Source organism: Nannospalax galili, unplaced genomic scaffold, assembly GCF_000622305.1.
Source record: "Nannospalax galili isolate Female #2095 unplaced genomic scaffold, S.galili_v1.0 scaffold98, whole genome shotgun sequence".
Lineage (NCBI taxonomy): Eukaryota > Metazoa > Chordata > Mammalia > Rodentia > Spalacidae > Nannospalax > Nannospalax galili.
The window spans coordinates 1,429,954-1,451,070 of record NW_008342013.1 but is presented as its reverse complement, the minus strand read 5'-3'; the positions used below and the strand labels follow the sequence as shown (position 1 = coordinate 1,451,070).

At 36.5% G+C, this 21,117-nt stretch overlaps 1 protein-coding gene across 15 annotated transcripts in view; it reads left to right on the top strand.

The window, feature by feature from the left end:
• Positions 1-21,117, top strand: part of Bnc2 (basonuclin 2) — a 435,111-nt gene that overhangs the window by 151,177 nt on the left and 262,817 nt on the right. Inside the window, exon 1 of one of the 15 annotated variants that reach the window (XM_029565771.1) lies at positions 12,026-12,400. The exons of the other annotated variants lie outside the window; for them this stretch is intronic. Within the exon in view, the coding sequence (XP_029421631.1) occupies positions 12,398-12,400 (3 nt within the window). The 5' untranslated portion in view covers positions 12,026-12,397. Of the gene's footprint in view, positions 1-12,025; positions 12,401-21,117 lie in introns of those variants that run through there. 15 annotated transcript variants of the gene reach the window in all.

Here is a 21,117-nt window from a genome sequence, read left to right as displayed (position 1 = left end):
AGAATAAATATAATTAAACATTCATTATCTTACATTTATTTTTCATCTTTAAAACAATGTATTACAATAAAAAAGCAACATCTGAGCCTTATATGTGCCATCAGCTGCATGATGTGAGCCTCAGGAGCTACTGAAGGGGTGGTTTCAGGCTCTGGTCATCAAAAGGGTAAACTATTTTTTATAAAGCTCTACTTTTTGGAATGGTATAGAAAGAAAATCACAAATATTTTTATCTAGAGTTATTGTGTTAATTTTTCTGGTATTTTACTCAGTAATTATTGAAGTATTTTTATAAAAATAAAGCTAGACACTTAAAAATGAAATAGGATTAGTCTTATACTGTAGCAAGATGTTTTAAAGAAAATAAAGCTTAACACTGGTTCAGAGCCTTTTATATTCATGCTGTCCTATAAGATCATCAATTTAAGAAGCGCCTTAAGAAATGATTTGGAAAGAAGTATAAAAAGGAAAAATGTAAATTAATAACTGAGTTCCAGGTGTCTTTCTAATTGCTCAAATTTCAAACATAATAGAAATTACAGAAAAACGTTTCCCATAAGGAATGTATCACTGTTATTCAGGTATCAGCTAATCTAAATCAGCTAAACTGCATTCATGGTGCCCAGACTTAGCATGTTTTCTGTTTTCCTATTCAACTAGGAGTTAAGGTGGCAGTGTGATCATTAAGATTTTGTGAACTGTTTAAAGTTGTTGAAATTATTTATAATCCAGAGAATTTGGGGATTAGAGTCTGATTGTGAAGTAAATTTGACATATTATCAAGGATTCTTTTTTTTTTTTAAGTAAAACTGAAGAAAAAATGTTTCTCTTAAAAGGGAAACATCTCATTTAAAAAATAATCTTTTAAGCATGTGGTCCAGTTATGAAATTTATTTATGAAACAGTGTGCTATGGTTGTTCTATAGTTGTTCTGATCTTACTCTGATAATTCGATCTATGACCGCAATTTGCTCTATATAGTCTTGCATGGAGAGCTAAACCTTTCCTGATTACTGTACTAGAGAAAACCTGTTTTAATATAGTTGGACGAAGTGATGAGCAGAGTATTTAAATTTATTTGTAATATTCGCTAATAAGTAGAAATACTGAAGTATTGTGGTTGATGGGAAGTAGTGAAGTGTAAATGATATTCTTGCCCTTGTTTCAGTTTAAAGAAGCTGAAAGAAGGAAAGAAGTATATGGTGATCTTGTCACAGACATCTGCTTTCAAGTAATAGTCATTTTAAAAGAAATATGCCATGACTTTCTGGGATTTGAACCTTCAATAATGACTATATAATGTAAATGTAAATGTCAGATGATTGCATACATGTGGAGCCAGTAAAATGAATATTTGTTATGGTATTCAGGCATCTTAAATGTTGAATTTAAAATGTACCTTAAAGACATATATTATTTTCATATTAGGGTCCACTTTCTCTTATGTACATGATAGGTCTAGCTGGGAAGTGCAGAGATGTGAACATGTGAAGGATCAGAATGGATGTGGAGTTGCATAGTAGCTGTACATGAGCATCTTCACTGCAGGGAAGGATGTAGTTGATTGGAAACCCATATAAAAATCTAGAACCACTGTATAAGGCCAAATCATCAGTTTGGAATTTACTATTCAAGGTTTGTTTTATTTTTGTTTTTTTGTTTTTTTTTAATTATGAAAGTGAGTTTCCTTTGCTTCACAATTATATTTTATTGAACAACTGTATTTAGAAGTGGAATCTGCTACCTGTTGTCTTAAATGAGATAAACTTATGAAATGCATATATTTAAACCTCTGGGGTTCTTTTAGAATACCCTTTTTCTTGTGCAAATTCAACACACTTTTTGGAATAGCCATGAAAGTTTAAAGAGCACCAGTTGCCTAAAATGCCCATGTGGAGGTAATGAACATTAAACCTGTGGAGTGGGTCTGGTGGGGTGTGTGGTGGACCAGAAAGCTCATCTCTCAACTGCAGTTAGGTGGGGGCTCCTAGGATCTATGGAATTGTTGCCAGGTGAGAATGCAGGCACCCGATTTCCAGATCTTCTTCTTTAATTTTTTTTCTTTTATGAGAAGCCAGAAATCCAATTTTTATGTGAAATCTCCCGATTTTGAAATCTTGGCAACATATTCAAATATTTTAGAAACTGTGTGGTCCAAGCAAAACTCATCTGTGGGCTATATTCAGCCCACTGGCTGCCAGATAGAAACCTCTGTTTTAGATAATATTTTAATGGATGAAGATAATAGTTTCATTGAATGTGATCATTCATCTTGGGAATACCCCATTGGGATAAATTGAATTAATTTTTTCTACAATTAAAACCAAATTTAGTAAATGTATTCCTGGTTTTAATAATTTTGATGTATAGCTTTTCTCATGATTTTTCAAAGAAAAATCAAATGTATAGACAATAAAAATAATCAGATGATTTAAGTGAAGTAGGAATGTAAGAACATTAGAATTATAGGGAAATATAAAACTTTATAAATTCTGAAAAGAATCCCATGATTTGTGCAAGTAATTAATAGATGAAAAATAATATATACATGAAAAGCTGAATTCAACTATAAAGAGCTTTTCCTCTCACCTTTAAGCAGTAGATTCTTGGCCCTGAATCTTTGTGGGATTGCTATAATTTACCAGGCCAATTGATTATGATGTCATGAGGAAGAGATGGACCACAAGGGGAAACTTCCCCATACTAATTTGTGCAAGGCCAATATTTTATCTGTGCCTCAAGAAAACATCATTTATATTGTATAAGATGAGGTTTTCAATGTCAGTCTATATTTTTTTTTGAAGGGGCTCTTTAAAAGAAATAATCTATTCATAATTGAAATTCTCCAGGCAAATCAGATATCAACATTTTCAACAGAACAGGTAATTAATTGGTCTGAATTTCAAATTGAAGGTCATCCTGTTATTGATTTTCGTGGGAACAGGAAACAAGAGCATCTTGTTAAGATGATCTGCAAATGGGACCTAGGTGTGCCTCAGTTCTGCTTGGAGTCTTGTTGATCAGTGTCACTAGACAGTATCAGACACCAATCAGAAGGGAGTCTTCTCTGTTGGAAACATCATGAGCTGTTGATTTGCTTCCAAGACTGATAAGAAGAGATGAGTTGAAGAAAAGACCTGAGATTAACACTTACTAGTCTTCTAGTAATTCAGGTATTTCAAATCAAGAGTGTGTGTAGCTTATAGCAAAGCATCTGTCAGTGTGTCAAAAAGAGGGTGGATGCCATGTTCTGGAAGTTCAGCATCAATACAGCTGTGACATAACACTTTCAGAAACCTTTCAACTGGGAATTAGATATCTTTAATACAAGAAGGCCTTCATACAAGGGGAGACAAACAAATGGGGATGTGGAGGAGCAAGTGAAGTATAAAATAGCCTATCTTTTAGATACTATTAATTTTTATAAAATAAAATTTATGCTGTGAACTTGATAGATAATTTAGATGTTACCTGTGCTGGGCTGTTTAAAGGCAGTCATTTCTCTGCTGTGTTTATACTTTTTGGGAAGGGCATAATATAGAGGTGAGCATTATGTCTTTGTAAACTGGAAGATTTTCATTTTAGCTGTGCCAACCAAGTAGAAGATGTAATGCAGCTTTTTTTTTTATTAGTTCAAAGTAGAATTCTTCATAAGAAGTATAAAATAAAAGGGTAAGCCTTCTACATCCCCTGAAGCTGCTAATTCATTTATTTCCAAGTTGACACACTTTGGTTTAGGCATGACAGTGGCACCAACCTTCTACTTTAAGCCTTAACATTCCACAGAACCATTTCAAGTTTATTATGAGCTTCAAACCCTGCTCATCTCTAAGAGAATGTCAAGTTTAAGCATGTCACTTTACCATAGTCACAGTTATTTTCTGGAATCAAAGTATGTCTTTTCATCCTCACTTTTCTCCAGGTGACACTTGAAGCTTCTTAGTTTCTTATAGTCTTGTCTTTTCCTTTTCTTTTTTGACCAGTTGTTGCTGAGCTCTTCAATTCTGTAAATATATCCTGTTGGTAGTGGTTGGAAACTACCCATAAATAAAAACAAACAGGTCACAGTTTAGAATTCAGAGATAATGTCGACATCTTTTTCCAGCTCTTGATCCTTAGAGCTCAAGTCTTTGAAATCTATTGCCAGTGGGAATTTTATTGCAAGAATGTTCCTGGTGTGGGAAACAACATGTAAAATGGCTCATACTGGTCTGACCCTTAGGTTTTCTACCATAAAGGCTTATGATAGCAGAAAGTCCATGGGAGTGCCCAGCTGGATCACATGGCATGCTCTTCTCGTCTTAGGGAAAGGAAGTTTCTATTTCTTGAGTGTTAAACACTAACCCTTTTGGAGCATCCTGGTTTTCAGTTCCTGCCTCAGTTAATACAATGTTCCTTGTGTCTCAGAGATGGAACTTGACAGACTAGTCAGCATTGCATAGGTCACTGTAAAGCTATTGGCAGAATACACTGCCTTTTGTTGCTGAGGGATGGTAATGCTAGTCCAGGAGTTAACTGAGCAGCTTTTCCAGAATACCAAATTATCTATTTCATTCTTTTAAATACCTGGTAGGTGGTCCATTCACAAGCTGTCTCAAGTGTATTTTAGAAAGGGAACTTAATGATACTTGAACTACCAGTGCTTCGTTCACAGGGTGGACAATTTGTGCAGAGCATGCACTTATTGTGTTGTTTTCTTTTATGAAATTATTATTTTCCTTTTGTCTGAAAATTACGGTGTTCTAACAAGTTTGAAAATTCAAACTATTTAAAATGTTTCCTTATTTGCAATGTCTTCTTTTGCACAATATCTTGAAATCATATTTGGGGCTCAGGGATTAAGAACATTAACTGCTCTTGCAGAGGACTCAGGTTCGATTCCCAGCACTCACATGGTGGCTAACAACCATCCATAACTCCAGTTCCAGGGAAATTTGAGGCCCTTCCTCTTCTGACTTCATAGGCATTGCACAACACACATGCAAGAAAAACACTCAGACACATAAAAATAAAAATAACAAAATAAAAACATGGAAAAGACATTTTTGGTATCAGTTTTTAACTTTATAGCACTAGAATGAGTTTTAATTTGTCTTTTTATATCTTTAAATTTAGTAATGTGTTCAACAAAATGCTACTTAAATTCAGAATCATGAAAGAACAGTTCATGATTACTTTAGGCAGAGGCTGTACTTGAATTAGTTTTGTAATTTGCATTTTTAAACTGATTTTTATGGCTCCAGTCCATTCTTGAAATAATTTCTGTACACAGGTAGCATCTTTATCTTGGTTTCCATCTAAATAAAAGTGAGGAATGATGTAAAGTGCTAAGGTGCTTGTGACACCCATTAATTATTTTCACATATGGATGTATTTGAGACTAATTACTTTCCCAAATGTTTGATTAGCCAGGTACTCTTCCATCCCCTGGTTCCATTTGTTATAATCAGATTGGGTAAGCCATTTAGGCATTTGGAGTTACTTCTTTGCTGCCAAAATGAGAAAGTGAAAACGCAGGGAAATCCTTTAGGTTAACCTTTTAGGATCTTTGACTTGAACAGATTCTGTCCTGCGTTCCTCATGTATCTATCCACTTCTTTTGCACTGGGCCAGAGAGATAGAATGTATTCCCTCTCTCCAAAATAATGGAAAATTGGTGATCAAATAATTTTTGTTGAAATACTTTAAAAAATCAAGGGAACTAGACAAAAAGATTTCAAACAGAATGGCCAGCATTGAATTCAGATGTTCAGCAGTATTTGTGAACAAGATATAGTGATAGGGTTTTGTATTGTAGGTTTTTCATGACCTAAATGCTTATTGAAGGAACTTTTTCTTCAACCTATACATACATTTATCTTAGATTAATAATCACTTCATTCTGTTCATTTCCCTCCCTAGTTGACCCATTCTCCAGACCTTTGAAAAACTTTTTAAAAATTTTTATTTATTATTTTTATTTTATGTACACGTGTATACTGCCTGCACGTAGGTAAGTGCACCCGTGCTGTGCAATGCCTGCATTTGTCAGAGGAGGTTGTTGGATCCCCTGGGACTGGAGTTACCTACACTTGTTAGCTGCTATGTGGGTGCTGGGATTTGAACCCAGGTCTTCTGTGAGAACAACCAGTGTTCTTAACCGCTGAGCATCTCTCTAGCCCCTGAAAAAACTTTTTAAGTGGATGTAAATTCTATTTTAATTAGACCATTGCAATCTGAGACTGCAAGTAGCCAGGAATAGAAGAAGCATGCTAGATGTTAACACAACCCGAATCAACCAGAGCCCAATAGCTCCCGTGATCTCTGTAACAGACCCCTCCCCACCTCCACAATCAAATGACCCTGTTGTTCACAAGATTCAACAAGACATTCAAGGCTCATTTTAAAAAATGATCATCTTTTACAGGACTCTTCGTCTTGCTTTCGTCCTCTTGCCACACAGCTGTCACTGGTATAAGAGAAAGATTGGGGGGAGGGGAGGAGGAAGCCCTGTTCAAATCGTGTCACGTAGCACTAATTCATCTGCTCTCATTAGAGGGAGCGAGGGACAGCAGTGATGGCCAAGAGCTGCACTCCACACATGACACGCAAACAGTTTGGGGAATAGAAAATTGCTTTCTCAGGAAGCCCAGCCAATTAAGGACTTGACCATATTGAATGTCAAGTGTTAATTTAGGTTTTTCTTCATTTTCCCAGTAGTAATGCGGGTCCTGTGATGAGCAAATACATGTCAAGTAAAAGTTGATTGCATGAAGGACCTGGGTATTATATGTCACTGACAAGTCACAAATGTACTGAAGTCTTTTAACCCCTTAGGTGAGTGTAGTGGGGAGGGGAAGGAAAGAAGGGGATTAATGGCACCATGATGATAAGAATAGATATGTGTGTGTTGGTAGCTTGGATGGACAGACAGGGATAGTAATTGATGCAAAAAACTGGGGGTAGGATTAATCCTACTCCAAGGATCTCAGTTTAGGCCCTCAAAAAATACGTATATATTATGCTTCCTCATTGTGCATACACTGTCAAGCATAGCATTTTGTCTCCTAAGATTTTGTGAAACAGGAAATTAGTGTATTCATGAATCAGGAAATTCTTTATTATTTACCTCCTTTGAAAGAAATAAAAGCATTCATTAAGTTACTATTTTGGCTATTTTGACTCTGGCTCAGAGCAGCTGTAAAATTTCTGATTATTTACTTACAGTTTTAATTTCTAATCAATATTCATTTAAAAATTGGCTGTGTAATACTATGTCATAGGAAAGATGCAAAACTGAAAAAAGTGTTTGTTTTCTGTTGAGTCTTTGTGAGATGGTATTTAGCCAATAGAAGCGAGTGGAAGGCCTGTCATTGTCTTTATTTCTTCCTATGCTCATTGTGGAAGGGAAATGATTCTAGCTTAAGTGAGGAAGGTAATTTTGCCTTTTTTCCAACTAAATGTTGAAGGTTGTCCATCACCCCTAGCATCTCATTTCCATTTATCAGCATTCATTTACATGTGAATGTCCTCAGACTAAGAGAATGTCTCTGTTGCGATAAAAAAACATACCCCATACAGTTTAAAATACTGCTGTGTTTAGTGTAAGAAATCTTGAAGTTAAATTCAAGTTACAGCTTGGTCATTTTAAAAGAAGATGTAGGGCTACTTTTCCTTTCACATCTCTGAAGATGCAATCTTAAAACACTTTCTTGAAACTTTCTTCTCTTTATTGTTAAATTGTAAACAGACTTGCCTTTATACATTAACAATGCTTATACTTTGGAAACTGACATCAGATAGCATATGAATTTTGGCAGCATAAATCACCAACATTCTTTCTGTGTCTAGATTAGAGAAGCCACTATCATTGTTTTAGCATTTATAATAAGGAATATTTAGGAAACCAGCTCAGAAATTCAGTTTTACTTAAGAATTATAAATGCCCCTTCCCTGGAGGCTCTCAAACACGGAGATGAAATATCAGCTCTTTATTTAACATCTCACTGTTTCAAAACCAACCAAGTAAAATGAGCTTAGTTGTTCCCCCATTTTGATAAGCTCTGTCTATAGCATTCTGGGGTCATTGAAGAGTGCTGTTTAATTGTAGTACCAGTTGTCAGCAGCTTCTCTTCTGCTGGGTGTACTGAGAGACTTAAGTAAGTTTCTGTAAAGTAAATTCTGATGATGGCAGCTTAGGTTGCTGATTCAAGTTATTCCTCTCTACTGTGTCACTTTTGACGGATGGCACCTAAGGCAATCAACCACAGGCCAGGAGAGCCTTTTCTTTGATGCTTTAGTAACTGGACCTGGGTTTCTTCCCCTCCTCCCTTGATCTTCCTTTAGGCACCTACTCCTCCTTAAGCAGCAACCCCCATCAAAACTTCAGCCCCAATAGAGAAGGAAAAGAACAGTAGTGTACCCAGGACAGGTCTTTCCTAAACCTCCATTTCCCAGTGGTGAAAACGGAATCTGCCTCCCTTTGTGTGAGTTTTTGATAAATTTAAGAAGTCAAATCGCTGACACAGATAGATAATCCAAGTGTATAGGGTGAGGAGTTATAAATTAACACATTATTCCCTCTTAATGTGAAATACTTGAGAATGCATTTTCTCAGTCCCCTGACATCTAACCAGTGAGGGCTCACATTGTACTTTTCAAGTGGCATTGATTTGTTAAAGCGCTGAATTAGCATCTCCGGCCAGCTGCCCGATCTACTGTTGTGTGGAGGGGCTTCGGTTCTCCGGTCTCCTCCGGCCCGTTCCTTCTTCAGTTTTCCTCACCTTTTTCCTCTCTCCCTCTTGGCTCTTTTCTTGCCCCCCCTTCTCATCCTCTTCCTTTCTGGCCTCTCCTGTTGTCTTCTTTTTCCCTCTGTTTGGTTTTGTCTAAAAACTGTCTCTTTACTTTTTCTTCCCTCTCGCTTGTCCATCCATCTTTCCTTATCTCTGAGGTTATCCTTCACTCAGTGTTAGAGCCTGTTAGCTGCTTGTGTGTGTGTGTGTGTGTTGATTTAGCCAATCCACTGGCTTGAAATGAAGTCTTGTAGAAAAGAAATTAACCTTTGTGTATTTGAGTCTACATTAACACATGCTGTTTCTAATAGAAACTGGTGATAAAAATCTTATTTTGATTTGTAGAATTCAAAGGGTAACAGAATATTTAAATTAAAACTTTTATTAACGTAAAGTTTTGTGGTTCAAGGAAAATGGAAATTGGTGGTTACCAAGATTTGATTTGTCTCTCATTCCCCACTAAAATATTTCTGCAAAACTTCTTGATATCTTGTAACTTTTTGCATTTGAGTGAACTTTGTGTGTCTTTATGTGTGGTGTGTGTGTGCACAAGCTCATGTGTGTGAAGATGTGAGTGTGTGTGTGTGCCTCTGCATAGAGATCAAAGGTCTATGTCCAGTGGCTACTTCAGTCTCGTTCTACCTTACTTGAGAGAGGGTCTCTCACTGAACCTTGAATTTACCCATTCTGCTAGACTGGTTAGCCAGCAAGCTCCAGGTATTTTCCTGTTTCTGCCGCCACAGTGCTGGGCTGACAGACACAGTGCACTTATGTAGAGTATGTTTCATTTTGATAGTAGTAGCAGCCTATGATTTCCTGATATGCAACACAGTGAATAGAGTATAAAATTGGTAAGAAATTTGTTTGGAAATAAAACTAAGATGAGAGTGTTTGTCTTTTCTTTTAGTAATGTGTCCCATATTCCACAGGCTTTCAGAGGTCATGTGTGATGATGGTGGAGGAGGCGGTATGTGCTCACGCAGGTTCACAGACCTGGGTTCTTTCCTTTCTTTAGATACTGGTCCTGGGTTGGTGAGATTGCCTAGTGGCATAAGTTTATTCCTGCTTAGAATTAATTTTAGTTTTCGTCTTCATAGACAGACATTATCTTTTGTAATTTTACTCTCATGGCTTCAGGTGCTTGTGTCTTTAGTTTCAGAGGGCTTCAAATTGATGACACTACAACTGGATTTGAGTTTATTCATACTACGTCCAGTTACTTGAAAAAAATCAATTTTTTTATTGCTGTATTTATACAGATTAAACTGACAGTTTGATTCAGTATATTTTGAAATGGAATATTTTGCACAGATTTTGATAACATTTACTTCTGTGTTCAATTGATTTCTTCCATTCAAACATAATTTAATTTCTTCTTTTTAAAAAAATTAATTGCTGTCCTCCTGTGAAGAGTTAGCATGGCTTGCTGAAGGTGAAGGGATTAGACTGACTTTTCAAAGCATGATAATGTCTGTGTAAAGGAAAGAAAAAGAAAAAGGCCTTTTAACTAGGGCTTAATACTAATTCCAGTGACTAAGAAGACAAAAATTACGTTAAAGAAGACAATTTGGTTTTATTTTATATGTGCATGTTAACTTACTTTGAGAGCATCGTTTTGTGTTTTGGGGTGGGTATTCTCTTAGAGGAGGAAAGCTGTTTTGAATTTGTTACTGCAAGGGGGCAGAGCCTCACTCCAGGGGATGGATGGTAGAACACCTGCTCAATCCTGGAATAATCAAGCTCACCTGGTTGTCCTCCAGTCAAAACCAGAAGGGCTTGCTGCCTTTCAGAGCTGTTGTCAGGATGGGAGAGGAGGAAGAAGACAAATGAACAGGACAGAATTGAAAATGAAATGTTACTCATGAAAATAGTTAATATGAGTGACCAGAAAGGGGAATGAAAAATAAAACAAAAAATGATTTCCGAAAGGCATACTTAAGTAATGGAAATGAAGTCAAGGGCAGCAAAGCAGAAGGTAGGCAAAAGGATGTTTTATGGGTGCAAAATTTTGCTCTCTAGTAATGTAATTTATATTGGCCATGATTGATTCTTAACCTATATTTACTGCAAAATATTGAAAGCACATTGATTCTGGAATAAATTTAAAAATTAGGGACGTGGCTTGCTTCTAGAGCACTTGCCTATTATGCATGAGGCCTTGGGTTTTATCCTCAGCACTGGTATAAACAAATAAACATATTTATGAACTTTTATTGTTTTATTTTTGCTGATTTATATATTCTTTCTGTGCTGGTGTTTGATCTCAAGGCCTTGTCCATTCTAGGTAAGCTCTTTGCCACTGCACCACATCCCCAGCCCATTTAATGTGATTTAAAATTCTCATTAGTGCAGGCCTGTTTTGTCTCATTTCTTAGTTTTTATTTACATTACTTGGAAGTACTCCCTCTATAAGTAATAAATTAAACTCAGTGAATTCGGTTTTTCAGTCTAGCGTTGTTGCTTGTGTTAGCCGCACGAAACAGTTAACTGCATACTTTAGTATTCTTCACCTTTGAATTTTTGTCTAAAATTGTCAGGAGAAGCCAGAAATATTTCTGTTTTTGTATTTTGTAAGTCTAAATTAAATGTCACTTGAATGTGAAAGAACTGACACCTTTGATAAGGAGTCCCCAAAGCAAATGGTCATGTCAGTAATCATAGCCTAATTATGAATGCAAATATGAAGTTTGTTTTTTAAAAAGTCCAAAACAAACAAAGAAAAGAAGTCCCACAGCAACTGGCAGCCTTATCCAAGTCAGGACAAAGCATCCTTCCATGAAGACACAGGACTTTGAAAAGTTAGCAGTAATAATAAGAGAGGATGCTGGCATCTGCCCAAGGCCTTGTTGAGAGGGCACTGCACACTGCCTGCTCAGTGTGTGGCTGTACAGAAGTTCCAGGGTGACACATGCCTCACAAGCTGGTCACAATGCAAGGGGCCAAGGTCATGTTCAAGAGCAGGGTGTTGCTGGATAAGGCTGAGGAAGCAGAGGTGGCCCCCTGTGCTCAGTGTGTGGGTCTGTGTACTCCTTTCCCGTCAAAGCTGGCCCAGCTCAGCCAAAAAAGCGGTTCCTTGGCAGGGCTTAATGGCAGGATGATGTAGTCTGTTGTGACTAGTGCATTCCTTTCAGGTTAAACTAGGGAAATGGCATTGTGTTAAAATTCCAAGTCGCATGAATGTTTTATTGCCACAGTGCATTTAGCCCTCCAGGGGAGTGTGTATGGCAGTTGTCGGGTGGGGGTGGGGGTGACTTGGAGACTCAGGAACTATCAGAAGAACACTTCCCTTGGAAAATTTTACCCACCAGCATGAAGCTGATTTGCTGTGATGGTCACTTAGAAGGGTTTCACTTTTTCTTAAACTGTGACTGTTTAAGGTCTTGCAGTCTGGACAGTTAGCAGCTGAAGGAAATATGACAAGACACACGCAAAGAGGTTGGGAGATAGAGAGGAAGAATGAGCCAGAAAGGAGCTGAGCAGCTTTCTTGTGTAAACTGCCCAAACCAGGGCTCCTCCCTGGCTGCCGTCCCTGTCCCCCTTTCCCCAGGCTGTTTTGATGTCTGCCTGAAGGCCAGCGGGACTGCTCTGTTAACCTTGCACTGCTGCCTGGGAGGCCGCTGCAGCTCATGGTACTGTATGTTACCATTACTACTCCCTCATTCCTTTTCCCTGGCTGTTTTTTTTTTTTTCCTTAACCATTTCTCTATAACAACGGTTTATATTAGTCAGTTGGATACAATCTTGGAATGCAGAAGGTCTTAGTTTAAAACAAAACAAACTTAAATATGTTGCTTTTCTTTCCTTTTTTTGTTTCTTCTTGGCATTTAGGAAGACTGTACTGAGCCATTCTAATTCAGTTGCAAATTTAAATTGAGGTATTCTGTAAATAAGGCAGTTTAAACATAAAGGTCCTTTGGGCTCAGGGTCTTATGAAGGGACAGTATTATGAGATTACATGTACATCTTCAGGTTTAGTCAGGCCTTGCAGTGACCTCAGATGCATCCATTTTGCAGACTGCCTTCTCCTGCATCTCTCTCCAAGGGCACCCTAGCCTCATTTACCATTTTAGTTGTTTAGGACATACAGTTACGGAGGGCTAATATGATTTCACTTCACTTGTGTTGTGTATATTACAAATAACACCTTGGCTTTTTTTATGATTTGATTCAAGTTAATTTATAACATGTGCATGTGGAACAACTTTCTGTTGCATTGCACTTTTATATAGTATTCATGTCTCTGACTCCTTTGAACAGGAGAAATATCTGTTATCTTAAGATAAGAAACGATATATCTTTTCTTAGGTAATATCTATTACCTAAGAAAAATATAATAATTTGACTTTAGTGTTTAATTGCCTGTATCTTTATACTTCAAAATGTTAATCCTTTGTTTTTCTGTTCTTGTGAGGTGCTATTTTCTCATCTTTAAAAATACATCTGTACATTCGGGTATGTAGTTGGGGATGTGTATGTGTGTGCCTTGTGCACAATTTTCTAACATATAGTTGCAAAGAAACGCTTGTGAAACTGCTGAACTAAGAATTTTCCATTGGTAAGTTACTACTTTAAAAAGGAACCTAACAGAAATTCAACTCTGATTGTTTTACAGAAAGCTTAACCATAAGTAGGACCTGTGTACCCTATTTACATGAAGTTTTATATATTTTTTAATTTATTTTTATGTGCTCTTACGCTTGCATGGCAGCCACTTTATCCACTGAACCATCTCCCAAGCCCCTAAACATTTTTTTTTTACATTTATTTGTTGGGGGCAGGGGGTACATGTGTGCTATAGTGTGCATTGGAGGTCAGAGGACATCTTGTGGGAATCCGTTTTTCCTTCTACTGTGTGAGCTCTGGGGATCAAACTCAGGTTGTGAGGCTTGGCAGCAAGCGCCTTTGCCCACTGAGCCACCTTCTTGGCCCCCGGCGAACAAGTTGTTTTTTTGTTTGTTTGTTTGTTTGTTTTTCCGTTTTTTGAGACGGGATCTCCCTGTAGCCCCAGCTGTTGTGGAACTCACTATGTAGACCAGGCTGGCCTTGAACTCACAGAGATCTGCCTGCCTCTGCCTCCCAAGTGCTGGGACTACAGGTTTGAGCCGCCACGCCTGGCTGATGGTTTGTTCTTTTTTAAAATTTTTTTACTTACTTATTTATCTTTATGTTTATGTGGGTTTTACCTGCATGCATGTGACTGCACCACATGCATGCAGTGCCCATAGAGGCCAGAAGATAGTGTCAGAGCCCCTAGTACTGCCACCGGGATGCTAGGAACTGAACTGGGTCATAGGCAAGAGCAGCCAGTGCTCTTGTCTGCTAAGCCATCTCTCCAGCCCTAGTTTGTTCTTTTAAACAGATGTATTGACATTGGTTATGGGAAGTCTTAAAACAACAAGCAATCAACTTTACAACAAAGTCAGGATTTATATGTGGACTCGACATGTCAAATTTGAGGCATATTCATTAAGTATTTTCCTTACACTCTTAGCAGTGCCTGAAGAAATACTTAATATTACTTTGTTGTGCCTGGTAAGGTGATGGTGGGAGTTTGAGTGATTTTTATTTCCAATTGGAAATTTTAAAATGTAAATTTTAAAGAAAATATTATATTGTCTTGGGATTTGCCGTTTCCTTTTATTTCTTTGTAATTTAATTTTTTGCTTATAACCAATTTCAAAGTTGTTGTTTTCTCAGTTGTAAAAATAAAAGTGCCGCCAGGTGTGGTGGCGCATGCTTTTAATCCCAGCACTTGGGAGGCAAAGGCAAGCGGATCTCTGTGAGTTCAAGGCCAGCAATCAGTAACTCAATAGTTTTTTAGTAGGCGCCCTGAACAAAAAACAGGACCTAAAAAAAAAAAAAAAAAAAAAAAAAAAAAAAAAAGTGCCAAATTACCGATCATGTATAGGATAAATTGTCTAAAAGTAGAATTGATTATCGTGATCTTGAAGCAGTTTTAAAAATTATGGAAAAGTTGTTGATTTGATTTATTAAACTTGATTAATTAAAAATTTCCTTTCGTAATCCAAGAGGGAAAGAAGAGAATTCCTCCACTGTCACATCTTCCCAGTGAGAACATTTCAGCCAACTGAAGATATTTTTTCCCTGAATCAAATTTTCTTGAAAATATCAACATTGATTCTTTTAGCATATTTTTGTTCCTCTTGTGTCAAGCATTAGCATTTACTACTAGGGATTTTGTATGATGATTGATCAGTCCTGAGTTCAGATGCTCCTGCCAGATGACCCCCGTAGGCCACTTTATTCCTGACCTTGCTTGTCTTCTAATCTATTTTTTTGAAGCAGGGTCTCACTGTCTTACCCAGGCAGGCCTCAAACTCAAGATCTATCTGTCGTAGCCTTTTGAGTACTGGCATTATAGATTGCTACCAGGCTTTTCTTAAATATTTATTTATTTATTTATTTATTTATTTATTTATTTATTATTTATTTATATTGGGAATTGAACTCAGGGCCTTCTGCATGTTAGGTAAGTATTCTGTTACTGGGCTAGTCTTTAGTTTTATATTGTGAAAGAATGCTGACCTTTAGGAAGATGAACGAAATAATGCACATGAAGTTACGAATGTAAATAGGGCCTTTGTAATATGCAGCCCATCTGAATCACCTAGTGACTCCGACTCCTTTGGGAAGCTTGCTGTTTTAGAAACAATGGAGAAAAGGGATGTTTAAATAAAATGTTTTAATTTCTCCATTTATCTCTAGGAAAAGAGATATTAGACCATCTGGAGGCATTTCTGTTTTACCTGCCTTTTCAAAGAAACTCTGTGTTCTGTATTAATCTTTTATCACTGTGTAACAGTTTTACCAGACTGGCCATCATGAAGATCCAGAGTGAGTTTATTCTTTCTGTGATGCCTATTATGACAGATTTTAATGGGCCTGTTTATCTTCGTATCATAGGTTCTAATCATTGCCTGAATTAAGCCTTCCTGCCTTATAGTCATTACCACTTGATAGTGGAGCTTAAAATTGATTTTAATGAGGCCCTAGCCTCTCCTTTGTTTTGTAAAAATTACTTGTAATCATGGGATTAAGATAATACAAAAGCTAATGCTGTTAATATTTATGTAAACTTAACAGCAAGCAACATACTTGTATATGTGGCTAATATTTAATTCTTATTTACAGACTTGCAACAACGTTTTAAGTGGCCAACAAAATGATATGCTTCTTTTAGTTGGCTTTGGTCTTGGATTATGTTTCTAATTTTTGTTTTGAGCTTTCAAAGCACTTTTTAACTTAAATTTTTAATGCTGTTAATATTTATGTAAACTTAACAGCAAGCAACATACTTGTATATGTGGCTAATATTTAATTCTTATTTACAGACTTGCAACAACGTTTTAAGTGGCCAACAAAATGATATGCTTCTTTTAGTTGGCTTTGGTCTTGGATTATGTTTCTAATTTTTGTTTTGAGCTTTCAAAGCACTTTTTAACTTAAATTTTTTTACGGTGGGTATGTATTCAGTGGGTATGTATTATTCAGTTCAACCAGTGAATTCAATAAAGTTCTTTGTGAGATAACATTTTGCTTAATTGGAGATATGTTTCTATTTTTGAAAAGTATATTGTATATTATATTAGTATGCCATAGATATTCTCTGATTAGTGTTATTATTTTTCCTTATGCCTGGTTTCTTTTAGGCAGACTAGTTTGAATGCCTCATCTTGAGATCTAAAATAAATATTTGGCATAGCGTTTTCTGTGGCCTGTTAGTGAGAGTTACAGTATGAGGATTGATTATTCATACTTGCACAGTTACCTTTTGGTTCACATCTGAACATTAGCTTAACATATCTGCTCTACAAAAGTATTGAGAGAAGATACCATTGCCATTTTATAGATAGGGAAATAAAGTCTAAGATCTGACCTCATGCCTTTCTTTTCCTTTCCCTTGTCTTTATAAATCTATAGCTTGTGCTAGGTATTTTAAAGACAGGAACAAAACTTGGCTGTAGAAATCAACCCTTTCTAGTTAGATCTTAGAAGGAATATAGTATGTAGCACTGATAGAAACCACAATTGCTAGATATGGGAAGGGACAGAGCTACAGACTTGTGTCTTTTAGACCTCTACCAGATGCGTGGAATTCTTGGTTGCTAGAAAACTACATGCTCCCTTACTGCAGGAAATGAGACCCAGCAGAACCTCTGCTTCTCTGTCTGGGAATTGAGGGTTGTTTTATCTTATGTTTAGAGTTGTTACTATGTAGAATTCATCAAGGAAGCTAATCCATCTATCATCTATCTATCTATCTATCTATCTATCTGTCTATTGACACCCTAAGTACATCAGTATTAGACAATAACACAGGCTTCAGTGTCTGAAACCCCTCCCATATTTGTAGACTCCCCCATTAACCCCAGTCCAAATTTATCTATCACCTATCTATCTATCTATCTATCTATCTATCTATCTATCTATCTATCTATCCTATCTATCTATCTATCTATCTATCATCTATCTATCTCTATATCTATCTATCTATCATCTATCTATCTCTATATCTATCTATCTATCTATCATCTATCTATCTAATCTATCATCTATCTATCTATCTGATCTATTATCTATCTATATATGTGTTTATATATTTAATATTTTATTTTTAGGGATTGGAGAGATGGCCCAGTGGTTAAGAGCACTGACCTCTCTTGCAGCAGACCCAGGTTTGATTCTCAGCACCCACATGGCAGCCAACAACAGTCTGTAACTCTAGTTCCAGGGGAATCTGATGCCCTCTTCTAACTGCCGTGGTGATTATGTGACAAAGATGCACTGAAATACCTGCAGACCATGCACTCATACACATAAAATAAAAATAATAAATAAAGTATTTTTAAAAGATTTATTTTATTTTTAATTATGTGTATGTGGGTATGTCTGTGTGGGAGTATGTGCATGTGAGTGCTGGTGCCATGGAGGACAAAGGCTCAGATAACCTGGAGCTGGAGTTACAGTCAATTGAAAGCTACCCGATATGGATACTGGGAACCTATCTTGGGTCCTCCTGAAGAACAGTACATGCTCTTAACTGTGGAGCCATCTTTCCAACCTCTAATCTGTGTAATTTTAAGAGAACATGTCTAAGAAATAGTGTAGGTAAATACCACAGTAAAGAAATTGGTTTTTTTCATCATACAATTTTTGCATGTTTATTTTCAAGGTGTACAGATTTTGCTTAATCCATAGTAATACAATAATTTTTGTGTTGAAAGAGTCTGAAAAACCACATCATAGTTCTTTGTCTGCTTGTATTTAAATTTTAGAGACTTTTTATTGTGTCTGAAAATGTTCAAAAATTTTCAGTGTTCTCTATAATGATATTACAAATCTATAAGAGATTTATACCTATTGTTTATGCATGTGTGGGTAAAGATAATGACGGAATATTGATCTGTGTTAACTGTTAAAATAACATGAAAAGTATTGCTAAATAAGTAGCTTATAAAACTAACTGACCTAATTTTGTAATTTCTTTATATATGAAGAATTTGAAATTTTTTTCACCTGGTAAATTTACATTGGCATTTTATATAGCATTTTGTTAGAAATACGATTTCTCTTTCATGAATACAGTGAGAAGAGGCCAGACTTATCAGTGAGCAGTATCTGCATTTGAACTGATCACTTTATGTGACTTTGAAAAAGTTGTGCAACCTCCTTGAACCTGAATTAACTCTCTCATAGTTCAGGACTTGGAAACGAGGCCTGTAAAATCTGGCACAGGATGGGAGAGCTGTGTCGCTACTGTAATTTTCTGCTTTTGTCAATAAGTATTGTGGTTTGCAGTCCTTACACTGTTTTCTGTCAGTGTCTGTTTATCAACTATGTCACCAGGTTCTTACAACTTGTGTAATGTATACTTGTCCTTTTCCGTTCCTAGTTAAATAGTAGTTGTGCCAGTTGTGTAGGGGCGTACTTTTCCTGAAGGAAGTAAGGGTGGAAAGAAATCTCTTCTTTCTCATCACTGAGAATTAGCTGCTGAGCAACATAATTTTAAAATCTTAATGTGGCTTTTGGGTACTTTATGAACCTTTTTATGGTAACTCAGAAGTCAGGAACTGATTGAATTAATATACTCCCATCAGGGGATGATTCTGTTAACCTTTCCTCCTCCCTCTATCCCATGTGTGCTTTATAAAGACAGGACTTTATCCATTATTTAGGTTTCCTCATATAACAAAGATGCAAGTTCACAAATGTTCCGATTTTGGTGAGCCTTTGTGCTTTCCAGTCTTTGAAACAAAGAAAGAGAAGAAACTTAAACAGTAACAATAAAACCAGAAAGAATCTGACCTTAAGCAAAAGAACAACAGCAAAACAAACAACAGAAACCCCTGAGAACTACCGTCTTCATTTCTGAAGATCCCAGAGCTTTGTAAAATGAAGAATCTAAATCTTGCACATTTCCATTAGTGGATAATGGTCTCATTTTTTTGCCCAACTTTTACAGAAAGGCTTTACAAATATGTCATGCAGATATAACTAAGAAAGTTAAGAAGAGAGAGACTTCTTAAGGACTGCCATTAAGGAAGAATTTTATGAACATTTTTCAGTTATCTTTCTTCATTTATATTTACATAAAGTTTGCTATCCATATGTGTATCAGGCTTTTTTAAAAAACTCAACAATTATATGGATATATTTGCGTAGCTATAGATAGACATAGCCATCAGAGGGGCTGGGAGAACAGCCCAGTGATAGAGCATGTGCTAAGCATTCACAAGGCCCTGGATTTAGTTCCCTGCACTCTCCTGAGAGATAGAGGAAAGGAGGGAAGGAAAGAACAAAGGAGGGAGAGCGGGAGAGAGACAGAGAGAATCTATCATCATATTTAATATAGTCTTACAATACTATTGTATCTTAATTTAATGAATTCTTGGTTGGTAGACTTTTAAAAAAAAATAAAGACTGGTGCTTCAATATGAATGCCCTTGCTTGGATTGACATACTTATTTCCTAAAGATAAATTCTTGAAAGTGATATGGCTGGGTAAAGAGGCCTAATTTTGCACAGATTAAAACAGGTTTGGGAGCTGGGGATGTAGTTCAGCTGGTAGGGTGCTTGCCTAGCATGCACAGAGTGTTCTGTTTTAAACTGCCTAAAATGAAATGTGATCAATCCCAGCCCTTAGGACATGGAGGCAGGAAGATTAGAACTTCAAGGTTATCTTGGCTACATAGCAAGTTTGGGCTATGTGAGTGTCTGTCTCAAAAATGAGGGCAAAATAGGTAAAGAAAGAAAGAAAAAAATAAATAATAAAACAAAAGCAAAATAGGTTGGCAAGCCTTTTCTGTGAAGGGCCAGTTGGTAAACTTGTCAGGCACAAGCATGCTTTCTGTAGTAACTATCAACTTGGTCTTTATAGGCCCAAGCAATGATGTATTTAAAAGGCAGTTATGGCTGTGTTTCAATAAAACTTTATTTATAAAAAAGGGAGCAGGGTTGCATTTGGCCCATAGGCTATAGTTTACCTACTTCTTATTTGAAACAAAATATACTGATTAGTGATGCAGATTTGTCCTCAGTAATCTGTAAGCTACTTTCATATTATAGAATCTTAGAAATGTGGTCCTATTTCAGGCTTGTTTATTGGGTGAATTCCTTTCTTTCCAAGTGTATCACAATCAATACTTATTTTAAAGAGCTTATTAAAGGACATTTTCATCTCTCTTATGCCTGAAGCCTAATAAATGTCAAATTAGGAGGCCATTGATGCCACCTATTTTACTTTATTTCATTTATTTATTTTCAATTCAAGGCCTTTATGGGTCAAAATACCACCTATATTTTGGGAGCTGGAGAGATGGCTCAATGGTTAAGAACACTGGCAACTCTTACAGAAGACCTGGGTTCAGTAGCCAGACCCTCTGTGGGCACTGCATGACACAGGTGCACTTACATACACACAGGCAGATCACTTACACACATAAAATAAAAATATTAGATAAAAATCAAGAACCCAACACAATACCACCTATTTTGTTTTTTATTCTTATGCCCTTTAGATTTCAGCATATGTTGACAATTTGAGGGGGCAAGAAAAGATCTTTTAAATTTATATTTGTGGGAGTCGTACATTTTCCTACCTCTAGAAGCTTGCTTTGTGGAGTTAGGTTCTAGGCACATCTAGAAGTAATATAATTGGAAAAATCTAATAAGTGGAAAGCCTAGTCAGAAAACTCTATTAAGTCCACATTTGAGGAGACCTGTGTCAGCAGAAATATGCCAACACATCAGCAAAATGACATTGAATTAGTTACTGAACTTTTACAGGTTAAATTCTCCTCAGAAGGCTGCTTTGCTCATAAATACT